This window comes from Tauraco erythrolophus, chromosome 3, assembly GCF_009769465.1.
Source record: "Tauraco erythrolophus isolate bTauEry1 chromosome 3, bTauEry1.pri, whole genome shotgun sequence".
NCBI classification, from domain to species: domain Eukaryota; kingdom Metazoa; phylum Chordata; class Aves; order Musophagiformes; family Musophagidae; genus Tauraco; species Tauraco erythrolophus.
Window position 1 is genome coordinate 101,578,000 of NC_141467.1, and position 16,495 is coordinate 101,594,494.

The 16,495-nt window shown below is 42.3% G+C and overlaps 1 protein-coding gene across 1 annotated transcript in view; it reads left to right on the top strand.

Moving 5' to 3' along the window:
- The first annotated feature begins 4,377 nt into the window (after positions 1-4,377).
- Positions 4,378-16,495, top strand: part of DENND3 (DENN domain containing 3) — a 43,334-nt gene continuing 31,216 nt past the window's right edge. The window contains exons 1-4 of the mRNA XM_086609586.1: positions 4,378-4,461; positions 10,129-10,405; positions 11,149-11,264; positions 11,762-11,901. Of these exons, the coding sequence (XP_086465712.1) occupies positions 4,378-4,461; positions 10,129-10,405; positions 11,149-11,264; positions 11,762-11,901 (617 nt within the window). The remainder of the gene's footprint in view (positions 4,462-10,128; positions 10,406-11,148; positions 11,265-11,761; positions 11,902-16,495) is intronic.

Consider the following 16,495-nt stretch of genomic DNA (forward strand, 5'->3'; position numbering starts at 1 on the left):
TGAAGACTGAGGCAAAGAAGTCATTGAGAACCTCAGCCTTCTCCATACCCCAGGTAGCTAGGTCTCCTGTTTCCTCCCAGAGAAGGCCCACATTTTCCCTAGTCTTCCTTTTATCACTGACATATCTATAGAAGCTTTCCTTGTGCCCTTGATGTCCCTGGCCAGATTTAATTCTATCAGGGCTTTATCCTTCCTAATCTGATTCCTAGCTGCTCGGACATTTTCTCTGTATTCCTCCCAGGCTACCTGTCCTTGCATCCACCCTCTGTAGGCTCTCCTTTTGTGCTTGAGTTTGTCCAGGAGCATCTTGTTCACCCATGCAAGCCTCCTGGTGTTCCTACCTGACTTCCTCTTTGTTGGGATGCACCGCTCCTGAGCTTGGAGGTGATCCTTGAATATTAATCAGCTTTCTTGGGCCTCTCTTCCCTGTAGGGCTTCATCCCATTGTACTGTACCAAGCAGATCCCTGAAGAGGTCGAAGTCTGCTCTCCTGAAGACCAGGGTAGTGAGCCTGCTGTGTGTCCTCCTTGCTGCCCTAAGGATCCTGAACTCCACCATTTCATGGTCACTACAACCAAGGCTGCCCTTGAGCTTCACATTCCCCACCAGCTCCTCCTTTTTGGTGAGAATAAGGCACAGCAAAGCACCTCTCCTCACTGGTTCCTCTATCACTTGGAGAAGGAAGTTATCATCAATGAATTCCAGGAACCTCCTGGATATGCTCTGCTGTGTTGTCCCTCCAAAAGATATCAGGGTGGTTGAAGTCCCCCATGAGGACGAGGGCTTGTGAACGTGAGGCTGTTCCTATCTGTCTATAGCTTTTCATCCTGCTTTTCATGTCCAGCTTTTCATTCACCAGTACCCCCATGTCCTCCTCTGCAGGGCTGCTCTCAATCATCCATCTCTCAGTCTGTATTGTTACTGAGGATTGCCATTACCCATGTGCAGGACTTTGCACTTAGCCTTGCTGAACTTCATGAGGTCTGCATGGGCCTGCTCCTCAAGCCTGTCAAGGTCCCTCTGGATGGCATACCTTCCCTTCAAGCAAATCAACTGCACCACTCAGCTTGGTGTCTGTCATTTGCAAATTTGCTGAGGGTGCGCCCAGTCCCACTGTTCATATCGTTGATGAAGATATTACATAGTACGGGTCCCAGTATAGACCCCTGAGGGATACTCCTTGGTACTGCTTGACATTTGGACATTGTGCCACTGATTGCAACTCTTTGGATGTGACTATCCAGTCATTCTTTATCTGCCTAACAGCTCATCCATGAAACTCAAATCTTGCCAATTTAGAGGCAAGAATGCTGTAGAGGACTATATCAAAGGCTTTACAGAAGTCCAGGTAGATTACATTTGTAGCTCTTCCCTTGTCCACTGATGCAGCCACTCCATCGTAGAAGGTCACTCTTTTCAGCTTCTTTGCCCCCGAGAGCAGTTTCCCAGGGGGTCCCATTCACTAATTCCTTAAACAACTGAAAGTTTGCTGTCCTAAAATCCAGGGTCCAGACTCTACTCTTCACCTGGCCCACATCTCTCAAGATTGAGGTGTTTGCAGTATAGGCGTCTACAACTCCACAAGTTACTCTGAGCTCCCTTCAGGGTTGATAGAGAACAACTCAACAACTTCCATGCAGTCTACACCACAATCGCCAGACAAATCCCATTCACAGTTCCTAATTTACAGCAGTAATCTGAAAGAGGTGAGGGCAGAAGTTTGGAGACGATATTGGACGGTATCTCAAAGGTAAGTCTGAACGTGGAAGGCTGTGTTATATCACCTATGAGTAAGAGATTTTGAGGGTGGCCTCGTTAAAGTCAGAGTCAGTTTAAGGCTTCTCGTCTGATTGGGTAGGTTATATTTTATAAGCAAGTTTGCATCAAAGAAACACATGACTTGTAAAATTATTTTCTCCTCTTAACAGAGGCAGTCTAGCTAAAACATAAACACTATTTGGAAGCTGAATTAGATTTCTATGTCAAGGGAATCTTTCATTGTTCGGACATGGCCCTCAGGTCTTGCCCATGTTAAGGATGTATCAAGGTCAGCAGTTTTTTTCTGCACATAGCTCTAAGCAGCTGAGCACCCCATCAGGTAGTTAACGAACAAACAAACTTACTGTATTTGTGATCTTACAAAAAGAAAACATATAATAAAAGCTGGCATTTCTTCCTCAGCTGACAATTTCTCTTATGAAAAAAACTGATTTAACTACATGAATCTTTTTGTAGCACAGAGGCATTTTTCTCTATATGGTCTCTTACCAGTGACCCCATATAGGAGGTTTCCTACTTCCAGAGTTCTCAAGATTTTATCAGATTCGCATTAGTACCTTTCATCTTGTCGTTCTGTTCCAATAACTTCACTGTATCTTTGCTTTGAGGGCTACATTAATTATGAACAAGAATCATCCAGTATTTATCATTGCAGATGGCAAAGAAATCAAACTAATGAAGATACAGATCAATTAACTACAGGGTGGCCTGGATTGCTTAATAGCCTCTGCTCATTTGTAATTTTCTTTTAATATGGTCAAACGCTAGGTCACAGTCATAGGTCAACGAATGTAAGATGTAGGACTGTCATGTTGGAAGTAATAACTCTAAGAAAATCATACAGGGTTACAGTGGATAACCAATTAAACATTACACCCTTTTTGAATGATTCATGTTATCAGTCTTTCCCTGTTTTAATTAGCTGTGGGTATCAGTTAGAAATAGCAATGTCACCACTGTATATTCAGCAACAGTAAAGCTTATTTTCGGTGTTCATAATTAAAAAAAAATATTGGAAAAAACTGAAAAGGTTGAGAAAAGATGCACACAAGTGATTAGGAAAGACATGGTAAAAGTATGAGCTGTATAATCTCTTAAAAATAAATTGAGATTAATAATCTGAACTCTGCAAGGAGAAATCTTTTCATAGTAAAGAATCTGTTCAAACAGCAGGCATGATTCAGTGGGAAAAAAGCTAAGCTAAACAGTGAAACTAAACATGAGATGCCTAACTTTTAACAGCGATTGTTAGTAATCCCTATTACAGGAACTCATGGCATCAGGCAGAAGTTACACATTTAATAGAGGAATCGCTCTGATTCTGTGGCCTGAGCTACACAAGATAAACAGGATGATTTTAACAATCCCTTATGACCTTAAAGTTCATTAAGATAAATCTTTGAGCCTATGATCTTCCTCTGTTACTTTGAAGGAGTGATCCCTTAACTTCCAGGTTTTCAGCAATTCCCTTCTTTTAGTCAGTGCTATATAAACATAGTTTTCTGTGTTCTGCATTTGTGACTTCCCCTAAATAAGCTACTTGAGAACGCTGGAGGCCATAATAATAAGATTTAACACCACAAAAAGTCAGGTAATAAAATCCCTGTGAAGGTCGCGCCTCGTGTTTCTGACGTTCTTGAAACAGTCTGTTCTGAACCCTGCACTGGTGACAAACTCGTGAAAGCCTGGACCCATATACACAGGGATTTTTTTTTTTTTGCATTTAAATTCCGTGAACACTAGTCTGCAAAAAAGAGTTTGTGGCTGCGATGAAACTATGTCTCATACCTTTGGTTTCAGCGAAACCGCTCTGAACAGTTTCGGGTACTTTATGCACCAGTCCCAGAGGAAACGCATTTCCCTCAGCGAAGATCCACACAGAGTGTCTCACTATTTAGATTAAACAGCTCCCAAAGCAGCGCCGGAGAAGCCCCTGTGTCGTTTCTGTGCTGTGTGGAGAACGGAGAACGCTGCTGCTCCAGAGGTGAAGGCACCACGCCGCCTGCCACCAGCTCTGCGCTCGCAGCTCGCTGAAACTACGACCCACGATAAATATGAACCACTTATTTAGTGGCGGTCACGTATCCCTGCTGAGTCACCTGCAGCGAACAGCAGGGAACGGCTCCACTTATCAAAGCGCCAGGCCATGACTTCACCCACACGTCTGAAGTGCCGGCAGCCCTGCGCCACCTCAGCCCCTCCGGGACAACAGCCCAGCCGGGAAACCCTCCCGCGGCGCGCCGGGAGCCACCTGCCCGCTGGGTCGGGACGCGCCTCCCCCGGGGCTCTCCCGCAGCCCCGGCGGGACGAGCTGACGAAAAACGGGTAACGACCCCCCGGCGCGCGGCGCGGCCCGCCCCTCCGCCGTGTGGTGAGGGGCGGGGCGCCCAGCCCGCGAGGCCGCCGCAGACACGTGCTGCCGTTCTGATTTGCTGCGGTTCCTCAGAGCGACGGGAGAGGCAGCCAATCAAAACGTGATCTGCCTTGAAGGGCGGGCTGCTGTGCCCCCCCGCCCTGGCGCGGTCCGGCCCGCGGGGAGGGGCGAGCGGCGGTGCGGGAAGGAGGCGCCGCCGCCCGCTGCCCCGGCGCCGCCGTGCCATGGAGGACGTGCTGCCCTCCGGCCTGCTGGAGGTCTGCCTGCTGGTCGGCGTGCCCCGGGAGCGGGTGAGGGCGCTTCTCCAGGTGAGAGGGGCTTTGGTGCCGTGAGGGAGCGCGGGGCGGGAGGGCTCGGCGGTGGCCGCCGGCCGGGTGCCCCGGCGCGCCTGTGAGGCAGCTTCTGTCAGCGGGGCTCTCTGCCCGGAGGCTGAGCCGGGTCGGCTCCTCCCTGGCCGGGCCTCTCTCCCCGGTACGGCCGTGAGTAGAGCTGTGGGGTTACCTTGTTGCTGTTATCATCGGCGAGAGCGGAAATACTTTAAAGAAAACTCGTTTTGACGGGAAATCATCAACAAAGTAAGGGTGATTTGGTAGCAGCCTGAAATTATTACACTTTTCCAAAGGTCTAAGCTTAGATGAAGAGTTCAGTGTAGCTTTGTATAAGCAGGAACAGCACAATGCCTGAACAATGCGTATCCGTTACTTGGTGATATCCCTTTTCCTGTCTTCCGTAGGAGATAAAAGCTAAAGATACAGGAATAAAGCTTGGTAACTTGTACGCTTAGGATAGCCTGAGGTCTGAATCCCTGTGTAGAGATTAAGCTTAGTGCTCTGAATTTGGCACAGCTCGAGCAATTCAGATATGGCAGAACTTGATGGGTTGGTTTGTGCTTTGAGTATGTGGTTTGTAATTTGTTTATCACATGTGAGTTAACAATTAAAGTCCTCTTCCTGATTTTGCTTTGTGAAAATGTGCTGATAGTTTTGTTAGATACCCAGGAACCGTCCCGCTGTGGTGCCAGCACGTGCTGAAAATCCAAGCTGCTTCCAGGAATCTCGGTTGTCTTGCTTGAACTTGAATTTGATTGCGTGCTCTAATAGCATTAGATAAAGAAGTCTTTGTTAAACTTGTTGCTGCTCGCTCACTCATTTAGGAGACAGCTTTTGCTGATGTCAGCTTCTTAAGTCATGTCGGCTAAGCAGAGGTTCAAATTCCAGGATCTCATTCATGTGTACATTCAAATTGGGGAAGTAGTTATGCCATAAATGTCGCCACCAGACTTTTGAAATCGGTGTGTATGTGTTGTTTTGGCATCTGTGTGAGAAGTAAACCTAAAAGAAGGGAACTTTCATTTTCATTCCCGCGCGCTCAGTTTGATCTCATTGCTTCCAAAAAACCTGTAGAACAACAAATAGGAAACTGGCTACAAAAAGTAGAAGCCATTCTGATATTCTGATCACATTACAAGTTTTGAATTGTTTCTTTGCTCAAGGTATAAAATGGAGCGTCAGAAAGGAAAGTAGTCCCTATGCTTGTCAATATTAACCATAGTAACGTCCCTGCAAGCTGTTACACCACAGGGATTTCAGTCACTGTCTTAGGGCAAGTTTATACGTTTACTCAATTTCCTTTTCCTTCGGCAGCACTATCTGCATGAGGAAATGGTGATATTTTATGTCTAATGTCAGTGCATGTGGAAATAAGAGACCTTATTGACAGAAAATAAGAATGTTTCAATGGAAAGTAGTGGACCTCTGATATTTAAAGATGAAACAACAGGGTAAAAATCTTGATCTTGGTCTTGAAAATGTGCTTGTGCGTTCTTAACTTCATTGCAATATGGAGTAATAAAGTCAATGAAGTCAGTGGGAACATAATATAACCCATTCCCAAAAGTAAGAAAAATCTTATGTGACTGACCTGTTGTCGATGGAGATTCCAGGAAAAAAGAGACAGTTTTGCACTGAGGCTCATGAAACTAAGCTTTCTGGACTGTCATCTATCAGTTGTCCTTATTGCCAAGATAACTGTCGCTCTAAGATTTCATTTTGAAGAGATCAAAGGCCGCTATTTTCAGCTAGAGATTACTTTTTTAGTGTTGGAAGTGTGCATTTCATAAGAACGAGATGTACAACAGTGAAGATCATCCAGCCATCTTTGATAAGGCTTCTCTCCCCTGAGTTATCTTCAGCTCTAAAGCTGGGTTTTGATGTGGCAAGTATGATTTGCAAGCTGTCTGTGGGGTGTCACAGCCCTTCCTCTTGGCTCCGTTGTTGGGTTCTGTATCTACCTACCGCAGTCAGTGGTACAGATCTTGTCTCACAGTGTCTGCATCGTGCTTTCTGGCCCTGCTAATGCACGCATAACCACTGAACCGAGTTTTTCCTAGTCTATAATGCCCCCTTGCGTGTTAAGTTGTGCCAAAGAAAGGAGGTGTGATCAGGTTGAGCGTCAGTCAGCAGTGTGCACTTGTGGCAGTGAGAAGTTACTGGCCTGCATCATCAGGACTGTAGCTCACAAGCACAGGGAAGGGATTATTACCGTTATTGTTGTTATTCAACACTCTTGAGGTCAATCTGAAATACTGTCGCACATTTGGGTACCTTTATACCAGAGAACTGCGACAAATTGGAATGAGACCAGTAGAAGCTGAGCTGTATGAGGTCTGGAGCACAAGGAGGGAAGAATCTCCTTTGTAAGGGATTTCTGAAACTTGGCTGGATGAGACCTGAAGCAACCTGATCTAACTTCAAAGTTGTCCTTGCTTCGAGCAAAGGGTTGCACTAGAACCTCCTGAGATCCCTGCCAACCTAATTTTTCCAAGACTTCATACTTTTTCCCTGCTCAGTTATTCCTTAAAGTAGCCAGTTGTTTCATGACATTCAAAATGAAATTAACTTCTTCAGTGATGGGAAAAGGAGAGTGAGTTCAAGGAAACACCAAATAGCTGAGGTCACACTCCCATCCGTAGTTTCAACACTGCTTTTTGTTTATGTCTGAAATAGTGTGGTCATTGTAGAAAGTCTGTCTCTTACCCATGTCCTACTGGGTACCATTGGTACAGGAACATAATCAGTAAATGGGCATGGAATAAAATCCCTGACTTCTGGAATTTTGCAGAATTTCAGGAAAGAAAAAGCATTAGTGTTTACAAGAAGCCATGGTGTGATGCAAGGACATTAGATAGCAAAAAGCGACAGAAGAGAAGCATTTCAAAATGAAGAAGTAACAGTAGAAGCAGAGAATATAAAACGTTCAAAGAATGATAGAAACAAGCAAATATTGTTCTGTTGCTGCCCATTCACTATCCCTGAACTGGAAGGGTAAGAAAATGACCCCACCTGGAACACTGTGTTCAGCTCTGGAGTCCTCAACACAAGAAGGACATGGAGCTGTTGGAGCGGGTCCAGAGGAGGGCCACGAAGACGATCAGAGCGCTGGAGCACCTCTGCTATGGAGACAGGCTGAGAGAGTTGGGGTTGTTCAGCCTGGAGAAGAGAAGGCTCTGGGATGATCTTATAGCAGCTTTCCAGTACCTAAAAGGGGCCTACAGGAAAGCTGGAGAGGGACTTTTGACAAGGGCGTGTAGTGATAGGACAAGGGGCAATGGATTCAAACTGAAAGAGGGCAGATTTAGATTAGATATAAGGAAGAAATTTTTCCCTCTGAGGGTGGTGAGGCACTGGAAGAGGTTGCCCAGAGAAGTTGTGGCTGCCCCATCCCTGGAAGTGTTCAAGGCCAGGTTGGATGAGGCTTTGGGCAAGCTGGTGTAGTGGAGGATTTCTCTGCCCATGGCAGGGGGGTTGGAACTAGATGATCTTTAAGGTCCCTTCCAACCCAAACCGTTCTATGATTCTATGAAAATGTGAATTTGGCCATAGATGTTAATATGAGCTGACTGGAATGCTGACACCTGAGTCACTGGGTCAGTGGCAGTGCTGACAGTACTGTTCTGTGGGAAAAAAAAGGTGTTTAATGCCTCTGTTTTAGCCAAGACATCAAGGACCTGCCATTTCAGAAGCTGTTACACCATGAGGCTGTGAAATTGCTGGCTGCCATCCAGCACTCCGTAGTGTGGAGATGCCTCCAGTGTAAGTGAGGGATTGCCCTGTCAGAGCAACTTTGTCTGAAAACCTCTGCGGGCAGAATCTGCCAAGTTAAGATTGCTGCTGTTGGAGTGGGTCTGTGTTTCTCTTGTGTAACAGCCTCAAGGCTGAGCCTTAATTCTTAATTTCTTTCTGAAATGGTTAGCTGCGTGTTATTTTGGAGATATCCCTGTTCCTTGCAGGGGAGTTGGACTAGATGACCTTTGAAGGTCCCTTCCAGCCCTAACCGTTCTATGATTCTATGATTTTGAGTGATCATGTTGGATTTATCTGTGTTTCCAGTTTCTTTACTGCAAATGGATGTCAGCTGCCAACTATGGAAAATGACACTTGAAGTTTTTAGCACGGCAGGATGTGGCACTCAGTACCCCAATTTGCAATGTGGTTTTTAAAGTCATGGCTAACTTTTGGATATCCCAATGGATACTCATCTGAACTTTTACCTTTTCCACTCTTATTTCTTTCTAGTTCAGACTCTGTGTTCATAAAAAGAGTGGTTTTTCACTTGTTATTTTTATTGAAGTACTTTCTTTCAAGTGTCGTACTATAGAATATGGTCGAGCTTAAGATACAGTAACTAATATATCATGAACATAAATATATTCCTTCTCATTTTTCCTATGATGCTCAAATGTGAAGGTGACTATACTGGTGAACTCATCTACATGGGCAAAGAAGCTGAGACTTTCTGATCCAAAACTTGGATGGTGGAAGATTGGCTTCGGTGAAGCAATAGAGCTTTGTATGTTGTGGCTATTTTAAAAGGTCGGGAAATGATGAGACAGGCCAGCGTTGGTTCTGAAGGAATATCTTAAACACAAATAATACCGATGTGTCGTGTTTGAAGGCAAAAGCAGCATGTATGCTTCATCTATCTTTTAATCAGTTAGCAAAAAGTTGAAAATGAAACAGCTTTTCAGCCACAGTGAGGCTCACCTTTCCTGTTTCCGAATATCTGTTGACTAAACAAAGCTTTTACTTGCTGTTTTGACCTTGCAGGAAGAATTAAAATTGCAGTGAAGTAATTGAAAATGCAGCTGCTTGTCTCTACTATATGGTCAAGAATACAAAAAGTGCTCCCAAGTACAAGGAAATCTCTTCTGATCACTTTCTCCGCAGGTTTTTTGTAGCAAGGCAGCAAGGGCTTTCAGTGCTTTACGAAGTTGCCTACTGAAAAATGTCATCATTTCATGTGCTTTTGGGATGCCTGTTCCACTTGGTCATCAGGATACGGAGAAATTTTCATGGTTTCATGTTGTACAGTCTCTTAAAATTGTGTTTATTGTAACTGATTGTAATTTTTAATTGTACTATTTTAATTGCTTTATAAAGTTAAAAGGTGTCTTATGAAAGCTTGTGTGGTTCTGTTGTTTTGTTTGTGATTGTTTTTTTTTCTGAGCAGTTTTTCTGAGTTAAAATGTCGTTTTTCCTAAAGTTGAACAAAGACTTATCTAGAGAGTTCAGCTGTCTCTGTTTTCATATATTTGTTGCCTGGTTTCTCTTACCACTAATGTTTGTTTAAGTATAGTTTATGCTTAATCCTAACACTTCAAAGGAGGATATATTGTGTTTGGTATTTGTTAGTATGCCAAAGGCATAATAGTGATATGGTGCATTTTGAATAATGAAGAATGATTCTTTAGCTGCTGAAAATACCCAGAGTATTCCTCTTGCATTAACATATGTAAAGCAAGAAATTAGAAGGCAAAATTAATTATTTAGGAAGAAGAAAAAAATGTATTCTAAACCCACAATTTTAGAGATGGAGAGAAAACAGGGCTAAAAATGATTTTAAAAAACTATCAGGATGAGTGTCAACTTAGTGTTTTTTTTGTTTGGGTTTGTTTGTTTGTTTGTTTGTTTTTATAGGGTACTCAAAGAAAACCCAAAAATCTTCCTCCCCTTGATCCAGAAGTTCTTTCTGTATTTGTGCCCCCATTTATCAGCAGAGATGACATTCAAGTGACTAATACAAGTGGTAATAATTTGAATAAAAGTAAACGCCGGTCTTTCCGAAAGAAGAAAGAGAGACCAAAGATTGAAAATACCAAGAGTCTTAATGGGGAGCAGAAAGCACCTGACACTGAAGATGTGACAGTTCCGAAGGACATTGATCTTATTGGTTTGCCACAGCTGTGCTTCCCAGGTATAGTAGTGTTCACACTTCGTAGTGAGGACTGGTTTAATATGCATTTGTTGACCCATAGTACAGACAATTATTATTTTTTTTTCATAGTCTTCTCTATCTGTTTGTATTTCACAATGTAAAAATGTGTCTGTGAGCAGGGCAGTGATGAAGCAGCTGTTAGCTGAACGGGGTGCCCTTCTCTCTGTGTGGCTGTGTTGTGTGAAACAGAGCTACTAGCAATAGTAGCTGCAACACCTGTGAGAGAAGGAAGCTGAAAGTCCCTTTAGCCCTTCTTGGTAAATCTTGGTTTGAGTGAAGTGCACACATGCACAGGCTTTTAAATTTTTTTTTTCCCCAGAAAAATAACTGAGTACTTATTCACTTTTCATTTGGTATTAAGATATACCTGAAGTAGTGACTGTTTCCTCCAGGTTTAATTGCAGAAATTTTAATGTGCATATCACTCTTGCAGACCTTATAAATATATTGAAAGAAAAAAAGTGAGCAAAACCCATCTGTTGTGTTTTGCCTTTTAAAACACAGAATAATTATATAATATTTTTGCTTCTTCAGTAATGTGTGGCTTAGAGCCTTTGTAACAACGCTTAGATCGAATGGTTTGCATATGTGCATTTTAATCCCTTAAAATGAGACATTTTTCTTGAAATTAAGTGGAAATGTGCGTTATTTGTCATGAATTGGTTTTCAAGCAGCTGTAGTTAAATATGTAGTTTAAAAAAAAGTTTCTGCTGTCATTGCAGGAGGACTGTATTTAACTTCTGAATCCAAAGAGGACCACATTCATTTCCTGGTCCTCACAGATGTCTGTGGTAACAGAACGTACGGCGTTGTTGCACAGTACTACCAGCCTATGCAAGTATGTTATTTAACTCGTGCTTTTATTAAAACTTGTTAAAATATGTGAAATAAACCAAACGACTGACAATAACATCAAGTTTAATTTATGAAATGAGTTAACAGAAGTGTTTTTATGTTGGTGGGAATACAGACCAAATCGTGCTTTATATTGCTGTTGTAAATTAAGTACATTGGAACATCACTGTGTTAGGAAAAACTATTAGGGATTTCAGTTAGGAGTTTTGAATATTTCGGAGCAAACTTTGTCCCCTGGACATCTTTTTCGGTGAAGATTGTGCCCTGTGTTCTTTCTAAATATCTTTTGCACTGAAATTCTTTTTAATATGTCTAAAGTTTTGTAAGCTGACGTTTTTCTGAAGAACTTAAGGGAGATAGGCATCCAAATCCCCTGTAAATTTAGAGGGAACTGGGTATCATATCTCTAGGGTTCTCGAGAAAATATCAGCTGTAAATTAATGATTAACATAAACACATTAATCTGTAGTTTTCTTGCAGGATGGCTGCATTTCCTCGAATGGGCAGGCGCATTGGGAATCTGCGCAGACTGGGAGGATGCCTGCCTGTTTTGTGCCATTCGCTATTTGTGTCATATCCAGATATCCATATTTTAATGCCCTCAAGGATTGCCTCTCTTGGTAAGACTTATGTGTTTCCCTTGGAAGTGACTGTGTGGGTTTTAATACGTGAATTTGCATGATGTGGTCAGGATAGCTGCATGATGCTGAACAGGCATTAGTTTTAAGTTGCAGCAGTGTGAGACGTGTGGGGGAGAAAATCACTCTGAAGGCACAAAAGCCTCTTTATACTCAACCAAATAAATGTCATAAGAACACGAACTTATGTATTAATAAGCTGTCTATGACACTCTAAATAATCCAAGTCACTTGAGGGAGGGAGTACAGTGGTTACATGGCTGTCATAGAACTAGGAGAGAAGATCTTAGGATTCTGAGTACTTTCGTGGTTAGAAACACTCAAATACTCCACAGGGTAGTTGAGTTAAAAGATAAGTGAACACTGGTGTGTCTTGTTGTTTAGTAATTTAACTTATTTTGAGGTTGTATGTTGCCTTATTGTTCAATTTTTAAAATCTGTGAGCTTCTATTCTGAAATGGATTAAAAACCTTGCATCAGGGAGCCTGTCTCTGCATGTTGAACATTACTGGGTGATCTTCACTTGCAGACCTGTAGTCCAAAAGTAGAAGAGTAGGGTCTTTTTTCCCCTACTAAATTCCAGTCAGGCTTTCTAGAGTCAAATTTGAAGTCAGGTGTTTCCCTTTTGTAGGTATTTGCTTCTGATATGTAAATTAAAAGATGTTAGGGCTTTAGGTCGGTGCTTGAATCTTCCAGTTTGTTCTGCTGCTGGTCAGTATGCTGAGCAGATGAGCAAGTACGATTGTGCTTCCTGGGCACTAACTGGGATGCATCACTAGTCCCTCACCTGATTCCATACCAGGATAAGACTTGAACACTCATTTCCATGCCCGTGCACCTCTTCTTCCCTATGCTGTGCGCTGGGATCTGGTTGGAGCAGTGACTGGCTTTCCTCGATTTAAAGGAAGAGAGCCCTGGAGGAACAAAGCAGTGTTGGAAGTTCAGATGTTGCCTCCAGAAAAGCTGTGATAGCAGAAATGAGTCACTCTTTGCAGCATGAGCAAACACACCGCTGATGCTGCTCCTGCTCTGGCGTTTTCAAAGCATTAGTAGAGGGGTTTAATGGAGAAGGACTTCAACATGATGGAAACTAGGTTAGTGTGGAATGGAGATAATCAGTAAAATGAAAAGGAAATGTTTGTTTCCCTTTCTCTTTTCCTGCCCAGGTCACCTTTTCCACTCCTTGCATTTCAGTCAATTACATCAGCTGTTGGTATTGCAGGAGCTGATTCATTGCTGCCTTTTGATAGTCTCAAATCTCAAGGACCTGCTCATCTGTGTGCGTAACTTTCAACAGCTCTGTACCTGAGCTGTGGTGCTTTGCTGTTGAAATCCAGTCCTTGTAGTAGGATTCCTGCTTTTATGTGGTGAGCTCGGGCTGTGTGAGGGCTTACTACACGCCAGCTTTCTGCTGGGTGGGAGACAGGACAGATTCAGCTTTCCAGTTACAGTGTCATCAGTGGTTTGTACAGTGTATTCATAAATGAGTAATCTCTTCTCTGAAGTGAGACATCTCCGAGCTGGAAGAAGCAGTCAATTTGCAAACAGATTTTTAAATAGCCCCTTAAGGGAGAGGTGAGAAAATGTTCAGGAAAACCATGGAAAATTCCAGAGATTACAAATATGTCTCTAGGTCCTTGTATTTGTTTAGTGTGGATAGGAACCAGGTGGAGTTAACTCTCTAGACATGCAAACTTCTGCCTCTGGGTGGGTATTTTAAACATTATAATTAAACATTTCTGCCTCAATACAGAAGGTTTTTGCACATACTTAAAGCGTTAATGTCCAAGCTAACTACTATGCATGGCTTTTCCCTTTAAGCTGAGTGTGTACTGGTTTCTAAGGGGAGTTCAGGTTTATCAGAAACCTACCATCTAAGCTTTAAGTGATTTCTAAATCTGTGAATAATTATGGAAGAGTTGTCAACAGGACAATAGCCTTCTACATTAGTACTGTGTGTTGTCCTGGTCCTTTGACAGGGGAGTTTGTCAGATGATTGTACAGCTCTTCTCTCTCCTTTTTGCTGCTGCATCTGGATGTGAGGTTCAAGTGTGTGTAACTGGCGAGAGAGGAGGAATGCACGTGACAAAGCCGGATTCCGTGCTGATGTTTCCCACTATACTGGAAGCTCAGCTGATTGTTTCCATGACATTTTCTTCTGGATTTTTTTTTTTAATTTGCATGATCACCACATATTTTCCTTGATACCATTTGATAGATAGTTTCAGAATGTCTGCCCTTCTCGGTTTTTTGTTTGTTTTTTTTTTTTTAAATGCTATTTTATTGTGCCAGAGTATCCTTGAGTGGGAGGAAAGGAAGAGATGCAGAGGTACCATTTTTCCTTACTTTGATTGTGTTAGTGAAATTTTTCCATGTGGCATGAAACAGCTGCTGGGATGCGTGGCTGTTCTGAATGGAATATAAGCAATTACAGTAAAGACCTCAATGATGTATTTTGAGTGTAGTGTCCTGTACAGCTGGGAATGTTTCAGCTTTTTGTGACATTACAAAACATTGACATTGTTTTCCTGTAAACCAGAAAGGGAGTTATTTTCCTTACATGCCTTAGCTGTAATCAGGTGGCCAAGGGGTTGAAAAATGTAATTAAATGTTTTTGTTGACTGAGTGTTCTCAAGCAGTAGTACCTCGCATGCTTAACAAATAATAGCATGTTCAACAGCGCACTCGTATCCTTGGTGTGCCTCCGTGGTGGTTTGCAGGATGCTTCAACTGATTAATCATTCTGTGAGTCTGAGGATTCGACAACGCTGGTGGACCTCAAACCATCTATTTCTCGTGTGTAGCCCCTCCCTCATGAGAACTAGTGGAAAAATACTATTTGTTATGGCTAGTGAAGGCCTGATGTTGAAGTAGCATCTAAAGGGGTTCTGCTTCCATTCAGGACCTTTTTGCAGCAAAATATTTCATTTTCCTCCAGAATTCTGCTGGGCATAGCTTATTTTATGCAGTGCACAGGATTACTTTTCGGTGAGGTGGTACTTGTTTTCAATCAGAAGAGCCCTCAAAGGTATTTTATTGTCATAAGCATTTCCAGATAAAGCCCAGGTTCCTAAACTTTTTCAACTGGCAGTGTATGGTAGAAATCACAACTGAAAACTGAGACCACACTGAGATACAAAGGCAACATCAAACTCTAAATCCATGGAGGTGCTTTGAACTGCAAGAGGAACTTGCAGACTTTTATCAGAGTAACAAAGGTCTTCATATTCTGTGTAATTAATTTTATAACTGATTCACATATTACTAGAGCACACTGCTTCCAAATCCGGAAGAATTTGAGTGGAGTATGTCTGCCTCTCTCCGAAACAAGACGATATGCAATTAGACCATTTCTTAACACTGTGGCTGTTGGATTATTCTACATCATTATTTGAAAAATTTCAGTTTTAAATTGAGAGGTTTTGGCACTTTGCACAGGTGGTTTTACCTCAATCTGTTACACTACGTGAATAATGAAATATTCCTAGCAGTGATCTCCTTCTGGATGAATCCTGTCTTGGATGAATGAATAGGCTCCATTCAAACAGTAAATCTTTCAGCCTGTGTATCAGTCCTTTCAGCTGCCTGGAGAAAAGGTGGAACTGTGCAAATAGCTCACAGCATTGAGGCAGTACAAAAGACCTATTCTTAGATGTTCTTGCTTTCTGAAAAATGCCTGCAGACAGTTAATAGAGTTAATGGAAGGTTCATAAACTCCTTAGCTCTCTGCTTTCATGTTTCAGAGATTACTTCATTTATTTCAGCAGACGTTTGCAGTGCAGAGCTGTCAGCTGCTGTTACATCGCATTAATGGGACCAGTGTACTGATTAGGGAGCTCTTACCGTCCTTTGTACATCTGCTGCTTTTTCAGCATCAGAGTCAGGTTGTTTCGGTTGTTAACTTTTACTGAATGTGTGGATTTAGGTTATTTGTCTCAAAAAACCCAAAAAAGGCAGGTCTGCCTATGCTGTTAGGCCACATCTAAGGCATTATTAAGTGTGACAGTGTATTTATTTAAAATGATGGCTCTACTGTCTGTTTTTCTTTGATAATTCTTAAATTCCCCTCCCTCTGCCTCCTCTGCGCCTCTAAATAGCTGATGGGCTTTTTGGGGATATGTATTACAGTCTAGTACTCAGCCCAGGGCAGTTCCCAAATGTGAATGTAGTAAACTTATACATCTTATTAATCCAATTAAAAGCTCAGTAATATATGACAGAATATTTTTATTCAGGAACCTAAATGCCATACACAAATATGATATCCTGGATTCTTATATATCTCTTGACCTATTCAGTTGCTTTCCAGACCACTTTCTTCCCAAAGAGCAAGTATTCTTCTGCAGGAAACCAGTAGAACTGCAACCTGAAATAAAACCTCAAGGGAGAACGTAACCATACCAAGTTCCTAGTTTCTCTCTATATAGATTTGCAGGCTTAAATTTCTGATTTTGTAAAGGTTTGGAGTCTCTCTTTTTCACTATAAACAGGTACATGAATCTTATATTGAACAAAATGGCCTTTCTGGCTACAAACATCTAACTTCTTACTTGTGACATTTCAGAAATGCTGTCAG